General features: G+C 42.3%; 1 protein-coding gene across 1 annotated transcript; it reads left to right on the forward strand.

Annotated features, from left to right (window-relative positions):
• The first annotated feature begins 562 nt into the window (after window positions 1–562).
• On the forward strand, window positions 563–4,937 carry dact2 (dishevelled-binding antagonist of beta-catenin 2). The gene is made up of 4 exons (XM_072391338.1): window positions 563–954; window positions 2,244–2,376; window positions 2,469–2,753; window positions 2,921–4,937. The coding sequence occupies exons 1-4, from the start codon at window positions 682–684 to the stop codon at window positions 4,789–4,791; spliced, it is 2,562 nt and encodes an 853-aa protein (XP_072247439.1). The 5' UTR covers window positions 563–681; the 3' UTR covers window positions 4,792–4,937.
• The last annotated feature ends 5,502 nt before the right edge of the window (window positions 4,938–10,439 follow it).

The raw sequence follows: 10,439 nt of genomic DNA on the forward strand, positions 1-10,439 counted from the left end.
TCCTTGTGCAAGTCAACAAACTGCACTGTTTGTTACTGCCACAAGGGGGAGGTATTTATCTGTCATTTGTCTGCATTGCTGAAACAGTCGGGTTTTTTTCTCATGAAAGTCACTATTACCAAATTAGGAAAATATGCCTTCCTGTCACATTTTGAAGAAGATAAAGACTAAGCTGACTCAGCCAAGACATATTTTGGCTGAGGTGTATCGTTTGAAAAGTGTATACCTTTTTATTTATCTAAATATTTATTTATTCATTAATCTATCATTTGTCTGTGTTTATGCAAACGTTGCTTTCCTTTAAACCACTTATAGGCGTTTAACAAGAGTTGTTTGTTTCTTCACTGCCTGCCGCTGAAGAGAATAAAAATCGCAGGATAATGTACTCATCATGCCCTGTGGTGTTACACAGATGAACTTAGAGCATGCATGGGCAGCCTCAGTCTGTAAGGACTTGGAAGAGTAAGATTAGTACCAGATGTTCATTGGGAACCAGTTGCCAGGAGGAGGGTCTTTTAGTCCGGGGGAGGAGCTTCGTTTCTATTCTGTTCTCTAAATTTCTTCTAACAGGTAGTTTGAAAACCCCACAGATCAGGAACAGCCACAACAAGCAGTCACCGTGCGAGGGGGACATTTCTTGAACGCATTTTGCAGCTGGATCAGCCCACTGCGCTTCTCGGGATGCTGAGCAGGAAGGGCTCTTGTGCGGGGATGATGAGCGCTGCAGCCGGAGTGGACCGCGGCAGGGTCGGGGAGAGGCTGCAGGCTGCTCTGGCCGGGCTGCAGGAGCTGCATCTGCTCAAGGACAGGCAGAGCGACATGGTGAGCTGGGCGCTCAGGATGGACCGAGAGGAGCCGGTCACTTCGCTCCACGCAGATCCGGAGGGTGCAAGGACGATGGGGGCTGAGGAGCTGCGACTGGAGGCGACCCTAACTGCCCTGAAGCAACAGCTGGTAGGAAGAAGTTTAAGTCAAAAGTTATGGAAAATAACTTAAACATCCCACAAATTACAATATACAGTGGTTTGTGTATATTTATATTTTTGTAGCTGTTATTTATCAAGACAGGACTTAAACAGCCACGCTTACTTTTCTGTTTTTAATTAAGTTTGTTTTATTATTTTTTGTATCTAGTCCTCTGATTGAAAACGCCCGTTAGAATCATTCCGTCAGCTGATGCTCATGTGCATTCCCTTTGCAATTATTACCAGACACACTTTTATGCTCTCAGCTGGGGGTAGGAAGTAAGATAGGTGTCATAAATCAAGGTTCACTGAAGGGCCCGGAGGACTTTTTAGTTGTGTGTGCGTGCGCGCCGAGTGCACGAGGGCTTCGAGGGGGCAAACCTCAATCATTAACCACTAAATGCCAGGAAATAAAAACAAATGCGAATTTTGCAGTGAATGAGAGGAGAGTCTCATCCCCAAGAGGCCCCTGAGTGCTGGAGACAGCTGGCTCTGCTGAGTTTTCCATGACAAGCTTTTTCCATAGGCTGCTGTTAAAATCATTCCGAGGAAGTGCGGGGATTAATGTGTTATGCTTGACATGGATAGTAGGACTGGGCACATGCATCAAAGGATACTTTATAAAGTTCTCAGACCACATAAGGTTTAGATTATATTTTACATTCATGTAAAATGGAGCCTATGCAAATTCGCCACAACCCAACATATAGTATTTTTAGAACGTTTTCAACTGATCCCATATGATGTTAAGATAATGAAATAAATAGACTGACTGGTTCACAGGCTATGATAGATTAGATTTTATTTGAAGAACCACTGTAACAGTAAATTTGCTCCTGCTGTAAAACAAGCAGCCTTTCATCCCAACCCCCAAGCTTTCTTCCCGTAGTAGTTTACACAATGGCCAGGCCTTCGCTGTGGGGGAGAAATGAGTTACCCACCACTGCTTCTTCCATGCTCCCCCATGTCCTGCTGGGGTTAATCATCAGCCACAGCTGAGCTGCTTTTGTTTTCCTGATGGCTGTACATTACAGCTCCTTTTATCTAAATAACATACCTTGTCTCAATGAAATTATGACATTGCAAGCATATATTTTCCTGTTTATTCACTTGCACAGAGACTCTCTGTGTCACAGTTCATACACGTATGCCTGGTTGTGTTCTTCTGCATAACTTCCAAGTTTTGAAATTTCTGATAAACACACCCTTTGCAGTAGTTTGCACTGCTAATCTTTTTTAAGGACTTGGTTCAAATTCTATGCATTGTCTGTTCTACAGTCTCGCCTTCGAAAACAGGATGTGGGCCTAAAGAGTCATTTGCAGCAGCTGGATCACCAGATTAACGAGCTTAAGTTGGATGTCAGCAAGGCCTCCACCGAGCAACTGGAGAGTGACAGTAGGCCAAGTTCAGGTGGGAAGGCAGTCACACATTGTATTAAATAAGTACCCAAATCTACAATTAAGAAAAAAAAAAAAACCTGTAATCATCCCTACTTTCTCCAGGTTTCTATGAGCTCAGCGATGGCGGCTCTTGCTCCCGGTCCAACTCCTGCACCTCCGTCTACAGCGAGTGTCTGTCCTCCTCTCAGACAAGCCTCATTCCCATGAGCCCTGCTAATTGTCACATTAGCCCCTCACCACAAGTTGGTGTATGCCGCCGGCGCTCTGCTGACGAGAGTACTACCCAGACTAACCCACCACGGGCCACAGGCCTCCATCTGGGCAGCAGCAGGATCCGAGCTAGCACTACAGTCACAGAACAGACACGGCCAAGACCTGTGTCAACAGGTAATAATGCCTCTCAATCTCTTGTTTAAAACAGCCTCTCCTGTAGTAATGAGAACCATGCATCACCAGCTGTTTTTAACTAAGCTACTCAGCATGTATTTTGCACAATAATAACATACAATCTGTGTGTGGGTTTGAAAGCTGATGACTGTTTTTGTGTATATCAGGGGACCTTGACAGAATGATGGCACAAGGGTTGGGTTACTTCAAGTCTATGGATGCAAAGAAACCCCCAGTGTGCTCAAACTTGAAGACCTCCCTATTGGATCCCAAGTTCCAGCGCAACCTGGAGTCCCGCAATGGGAATGAAGTGTACCATTACCCCAGCCCCCTTCATGCTGTGGCTCTCCAGAGCCCAATTTTTTTCAATGGGAGCGATGCTGAGACGCATGGAATTCTACAAGGCCAAGGAGCCCTAGTAAACGGTTATGATGCAGGTTACGAGAACAAAACCTTAGGTTACATTGACAAACTCCTCCAACGCAGCTTAACCAAAACCCAGAGTGAAACAGGCACAGACATTAAGGAGTCACAGGGCAACTATCATAGGAATCCCACTGAAAATGTAATTATGTTGTCTGTAGTGCCTCAGAAAGATGTGTCTGTGCTGCAGCCTCCTTCAGCCAAGAACAAAAGCATTATCCCACCAGACAGCGACCAGAGGAGACATTACATGACATACTCCAGTCAAGAGCCAACTGATAACACAAGCCATAAACAGTCAGTGAAAGCACCAGATGCTCCCTACCAGTACTCATATCCAGTCATGAAGGAGTACACTTCTGATGAAGTCATCTATTCATCCCTAAAAAAGAATGATAAACACCAAGGACAAAATTGTAGAATAGTAAGGAACCCTTCTCATAAAAAATGTGGAGATAATCCAGAGTTAAGACCACAAGAGAGGAAGACTAACAGGCAAAGACCAGTGATGAGTCACAGCTCCAGCACGGAAGAGAGTCAAAGTTTTGAGCTTTACAGTGGTCACACAGGCTCACCTGAGTTTGTCCATGCCAAATTTGTCCCTGCTGGATCTCAGAGGGTCAAGGTTAGACAAGCAGACCGTAAAACCAAAGCTGTGAAACTGAAAAGAAAGAGCAGTGAGAAGTTTCGAGCAGTGAGGCAACACCATGGCCTCTCCTCTGGGGATAGGGTGAGGGAGATGAGTGTTGGAACAAAGAGGGAGCAAAAAAGATTGGGAAAAGGAAAGGTGACAGAGAAAGTTAACACCTGTCACACAGAGGAGCACAGACAGGGATCAGGCTCAGACTCTAGTCTCTATAGTCCAGGATTCACAACCACCCAGAGGGTCCACCCTAAAGCACATCCCATTCCCGCTGCTGCAAAGTTCAGCAAAAGCCATAGGCTGCAGTGCCTGGAGTACGAGCAGCCTGTGGATCAGAGGAAGAGGAGGCAGACAACTGCTAAATGGACATCCGATATGGACATGTTCCAGCCACCAGGCACTCAGCATCACAGGTCAAAAGAGCCCCAGGCTCAGATACTAGGCAACATGCAAATGGTTCGTAGTATGAGTGCCAAGTCAGGCCAATGGATGGGACCTTCACGTCCCTTCCAGTCTTCCATGTCCTCCAATTCTTTCCGCCACAGTCTTGATGCCAGATACCCTCCAGCACCATATCACATGTCTGGTCACTACCCAACCAGATGTGAGTCTGAGTATTCAGCTGAATGTGCTTCACTGTTTCACTCAACTATTGCTGAAAGTAGCGAGGGAGAGATGAGCGATAACACCACCAACCGCTTCGGAGATAGCGAGTCCAGCCAGAGCTTCCAGTCCTTCTCAGACTCTGAAAGCAGCCTATCCCTGGACGAAGGGGACCAGACAGACATCCAAGAGGACGGAGGTTTGGTGTGGGCTGAGGCTGCATTGGGACCCACTGCCGCTGGACAGCCCCTCAAGCAGCTCCCACCTCCCCCCGGGCCACCAGCTTGCCGCATCAAAGCATCCCGAGCCCTGAAGAAGAAGATTCGGCGATTCCAGCCTGCCTCCCTGAAGGTCATGACCTTGGTGTAGACAAGTTCCCCCAGGCAGAATGGGAATTCCTGGGAAATTGCAGAGAGCTGTGGGAAAAGTTTTTCAAAATTGTTTTGACAGATTGCATATAGTCTCTCAGAACAACACCCTTAATCCAAGCTCATGCACTGATTATTTAGGTTGTTTTTTTTTAAAGAGGGGAGGGGTCGATGGTGAAACCTGAAGCTGTACTAAATAATAATTGTGTAAATGCACGTGTAACACTATAATCTCACTTAAACTTCCTGTTATAATACTTATATTGCTATAATTAGATTTTGTCATAGCCTGTGCTTGATTTGCAACACTTCATTTATAACTCTGCCATATCTTTACATTTCTTATCGCAAATAACTGTTCCTTCTCTTTTATGTTTTTTTTTTGTCTCATTACTGCAACTATTCATTTTTGACTCATTGAAATAAACTGATATTTAATTTGGACGATTTTCTCCTGCGTTTTTATCCATCCCACTTTTCTTGTGTTAGCCATGGTATTAACACCCCCAAAGTTTTCTTCATTAGTGAGTAAGCATTGTTGAAATGATCTCATCTGGCACCCTCTTTTTCTCCAGGTGGCCATTTGTCTGACTTGTTGGAAAAAATCTCCAGTTAATCTCCCAACAAACAGCTTACTGAAGTCGACCAATTTAGCATAGATAAGTCTTGCAGCTCCTTATCTGGTTTCCTGACTTTGCCAAACTGTTAGCTTAATAAACAATCAAACCAGACAGTCGTATTTAATTAGAGGGTGAAACTTATCAGCCTCATCCATTTGCCAGTAAGTAAGTGTGTGCAATAAGGTAGTAAAGTACACACAGTTTTATGGTTTCACAAACAGACATTAGAATGATGATGGTGGAAGTTCAGGTTTATGTAGAGGATATGCAGTCTTGAAACACCTGGTGAGGGGCACGTTGGATTTAGAAAGAATGACAAATGATGAAGAGGTTTGTCATTTCTGAGCTGTCATGAAGATCTTAGACAGTGGGCAGCTGCACAGAGTTGCCCAATAATCTCATTTCTAAAATCTGCTCTGGTATCTTTCCATTAAAATTCTTTCAGACGGGGTGAGGTAAAGGGCACTCGCGAAAATAAGCAGCCTAGAGACTGGACCTCCACACATTGACCCCCTCGTAATAATGTTTTCTCCCATCAGGAAGCCACCATAACTTTAAAGTTCCCAAATAAGAAGCTTATAAGGCCGACAAACATTTTCAGCATTTCATCAAATTTTACTTTGAAGTTGTGTTCTCTGTGAATCTAATCACCATGGAGACCATTATTTTTAAGGCTCATGAATCATGCATTTAGTAAGACTCCCACACTCCTTTAAGTAGAAATGTTCACTGAGAAGAGGGAGTTTTAACATAGAAGTGTTCACTAAAGACTAGATCATTTTCTCCTCCCTTCACGAATCACAAGGAAGGTTCAAAGGGCAACGAAAAGAAAGAAAAAAATACTGCACATCAAAGATAGTATTGTAAGTTAAGAAATTTGCCACAAATGAAACAGCTTATTAGCACTTGTACATCCAGCTGACCTCTGTCCTCTCCGTAAGAGAGACAGCAAGTGGTCGGTGGGATTAGCGCTGTTGTTTTCAACCCAGCTCAGAGAGAACATGACAGGCGCTGGACTTGTCTTTGATGTTGACCAGGGGGGTTGGGGTGTGTGTCGGCTTGACTTTATGTGCTTGCCGACCTTTCCAGTTGTAGAGCAGGCTCATCTCTGAGGGAACAGCTCCTAACAATAGAGAGGTCAGGGGCATTGTTGTACGTTTGCTATCTCTTGGCTTTTCCTTTTTTTTTTCTCTCCGTGTTCAGCAATTACTTTCTTTTGACTCATTGTTTGAGTCTGTCGTTAGAAGGTAAAGCCACCTGTCTTCTGCCAGCCCCTTTGATGCTTAAGTTTGTATTTTGAAAATAAGTACAAAGTTAAGCAGTGGGTGCACACCTGCAATCAGATATACTTATGATATTCTATAGGTAAGAGGATAATTGCAGATTGAGGATTACTGCCACAATGCTTAATAAAAACCGCTGAGGTCATGTGGAATATAATCTCACAGGCAGCTCCCTGACTTTATAGTCAGAGTTTATAGACATGCATTAGCACAAATCCAATATATCTAGCTTAATCATTTCTTATAAACTTTTTTTTTTCTTTTAAGATGACCTTTGTCAGTTTCGATAGAAATAGTATCTAACAAATGAAGTCACTCAAACTAACTGGCAGAATTTTAAAAAAGGATTAGCTTTCTTCACACAGTGGCTAAATCAATCTGCAGCCCGTCAATGTGATATAAATAGGTGCAAGAGCAATGACAGTTTACTCTCAATACACCGACACGTGAACAGTGAGGTATAACACAGAGAGTGTGTGTGACTACGCTGCTGTGGACAGTGATCTTATTGAAGATTAGTTCATTGAATTTTACCCAGATAGCATGCATCTTATTTCAAATCTATTTCAATCTCCATCGATAATTTGGAAAAGAATCATCAATCTCCAAATATCAAATTCAGCATTATTCAGTTGATTCAACTGTTCAGGACAATGTAACATCTGTAAAACAAGGGAATCACTGCACACAAACATTAGAGAGGGCACAAAAAGGAGTGAGAACAATAACAGCATGTGCTGGAGACAGATAATAATTAAAGTCTAACTTGGTTTACAGCATGTCACAGATTGAGGTTGGACTCTATTCCTACGTGTGCATGATGTAATCCCAAACCCATCACGGTCCAGACCTTCCATGTCAGCAGGCACAAGACATATAATGCCCCATCAAGCTACCTGTATTTTACTGCTTCTTCACAGGCATTATAGCATTTCTCTCAGGGCCTGTCATGTTCATGTTTTTTTCTATTTACGCTGCTTTTCTTGTGTCTCTCTTCATTTTCTTTGTCTGTATCGTTTTTGCCTCGCAGTCTTTAATATTGGTCACTGGGTGTTCTGGAGTCTGTGTTGCTTCCTTTATGAGAAAACTGGAGGTAGGGTGCTGGGCTTCAGATATAAGATGTGGATTTACTAGGTTGACAAGTGTGAGCACAGAAACTAATTACCACCCCGATGAGAGGATCTTTCCACTCCCACCCAAAGTGCAAATCTGGCAGAACAGAGGAGGTCATACTTTTCCATGGTCCTGCAAAAGAATGAGGATTATTCTTAGCATATTCAGACTAAATATTTAAGATATTTCTCTATTTATAAAATCACAACCTTGTTTAGCATTTTGCGTGCATGATGTTCTTGATGCAACTTATTAGACCCAACAGCCTGTAAACACAGGTAATAAATTTAACGCCCAGTAACAGTCATGAGTAAGGTCAGAATTGCAGAATATCGCTAAAAACTCATTTGTGTTCCTCAAAATTGTATTTTTGCCATAAAAACAGAAAAGAAAATCTCTCATGGGCTTAGAATGGGGTGTATATGACTTTATTCTCAGTGAGTGGGGTCTTTGAATATGCAGATCTAACCCCGCCCACATCTACAAGGAGAAGTTAGGGTCTATCAAGGCCACCGAAAAGCCTATTAAAGGCTGGTCAATTTCTCAGCCACGTGCAGAGTCCCTGTCGTTTGCAGCCACTTACTGGCTAAGTCCAGTCCCCTTAGATAGCGACTTGTGCTTACTCACTCAGCCAAGCCGTGTCTTGGTTAGCTCCTGGCTAACTTCTCTTCATTGCTTGCACGACTTTTTCCTTTCATCTCTCAGTGCAAGAGACTTGTTGCAAGATGTGGTGTTAGCAAGGGAAGAACAAGACATTATGCTGGCATGAGGGAGCAGAAAATAGGATACCATTTAGCAGACCACACCCTCTGTTAGGCAGTATCTCCTTAATTTGAACTGGCATATCAAGACAGAATTCAAGGAAATGACTTCACAAAATTAGTCCACACATGCATAGGATTACATTAAAAGTTCCTCAAGTCATGGGTTAACAATTCAGACATGATAAACTATCAAAATGAACAAGTTGAACATTTCTCAGTATTCATCGGAACAACTTCCGACCACTTTAACCTATGAAAGAGCTGCTTTTGAACTGTTTTAATTGCCCAAGATGGCCCTCACAACAACACAGAAGTTATGTTTTAAATAAATTCAGTCCTGCTCAGTTAAATCCAATAATCCTTTATCAATCACTGAAAAAAATTTACTTACTGCAGTAAAAAATATTATTGAAGATATGCTATTGCTTTAAATATACAACAAAATGAAATAAGAATAAACTGGCAAACATTTAGATCGTTGCAGTGTAGCAGAGAAAATTTTGGCGATCACCATCAGTTGGTTGAAACACAGGTGAAGTTGACAACATGGACAGGAACTCACAGGCAAAAGTTCCACATCTGGGACGCAAAGACACTCCATCTCACTGACATGTCCAGTATTACACCATCTGTTGTTAACAAGCTCTGTAATCCCAGCTAACAGTTCAACATCTCTCCGCCCACACAGTCCCAAAGCCAAGTAGAGAGGCGCCAGAGCAGCTCTTGCAGCTATGTCTCAATGAAAGAAATAATATAGCCTTCCTGATATTCGTGCAGTGTCCTTGTCAGGGGTCCAAACTTGTCCATTCCAGCCGCTAGTGATCTCATAACACCCATGACGATCAAGGGATGAACTTTTATAACCTTTGTCTCCACTCAGTTTTCGCTCTGCATCCAAAATGTCTCATCTTCAACTCATCTTCATTTGGGAGTCTTATTCCAGGAATTACTTGGAGTTTAGAAAGCTCACTTTGCTGATCCAACAGGTTAACAACATTTTTTCATCATCAGCCAAAAAAAAAAACTTTCTGTTCAGATTGAATGCCAATCCACCCGAAGCAAAAAAATACAGCTGGTTTTGATATTGTCAATTAAAATGGAAGAGAAAAACTGAGCATCAAATCAAAGTACTTTATTAATCCCGCAAGGGGAAATTCTTTTGATGCAGCAGCAAACAGTAAGCACACAAAAACCAAGTCATATTATAGACAACAAAATTAGAGAATAAGCCGGAGAGATATAATAAATTGTATAAAAACAAAAAAAAAAAGTATTCACAGAATAAAGCAATTATGAAATCGAAATGCACTGTAAATCGATATGATTGGTGCAAACCAATATTAAACTGTGCAAATCAATAATAAGCCAATAGGATAGACGCAAACAGGGTAATGAAATGTGTAAACTCTTTCATCTGTGGCCCAAAGGAGAACTGTTGAAAAGTCTGATGGTGAATGGAAAGAAAGACAGTGTTGCCGAAGTCCATCGTTCTAAACAAAGGTTAACAGGTAGCTAAAGAGAGAACTAGTGCTTCCTACCGGGACAATAGTATAATAAAACAGACTACAAGTAATTAAACTGCTTGAATCAAGTATGAATAAAAAGCGCCACTTTCTGATTCCCTCTATTTATCAAATTTGAATACATGTCTATGGGAAATATTCATTGTGTGTTGGTTTTAAAGTGCTACCAGACCTATTGTGTGGACTCCATATTCTATTTTGTAAAGTTTATTACATCGTTATCCCTTTTCTTACAAATGAGACCGGATTCACCTCACTCCTGTAACCCTTTGCATGGGGGATGGGCTCTACAGTGTGTGGGATGGCTTTTGTCCCTTTGCTTACTGTACATATGAATGGGGCTGGA

This window comes from Leuresthes tenuis, unplaced genomic scaffold (assembly GCF_036924035.1).
Source record: "Leuresthes tenuis unplaced genomic scaffold, fLeuTen1.0.hap1 SCAF_8, whole genome shotgun sequence".
Classification (NCBI taxonomy): domain Eukaryota; kingdom Metazoa; phylum Chordata; class Actinopteri; order Atheriniformes; family Atherinopsidae; genus Leuresthes; species Leuresthes tenuis.

What these genes read in the sequence shown, in the direction of transcription:
- dact2 (XM_072391338.1), top strand. Translation starts at nt 682, where the DNA reads ATGCTGAGCAGGAAGGGCTCTTGTGCGGGGATGATGAGCGCTGCAGCC. An exon ending in CTGCCCTGAAGCAACAGCTG is followed by an intron (nt 955 to 2,243) that starts GTAGGAAGAAGT and finishes TCTGTTCTACAG; the next exon opens with TCTCGCCTTCGAAAACAGGA. An exon ending in TGACAGTAGGCCAAGTTCAG is followed by an intron (nt 2,377 to 2,468) that starts GTGGGAAGGCAG and finishes TACTTTCTCCAG; the next exon opens with GTTTCTATGAGCTCAGCGAT.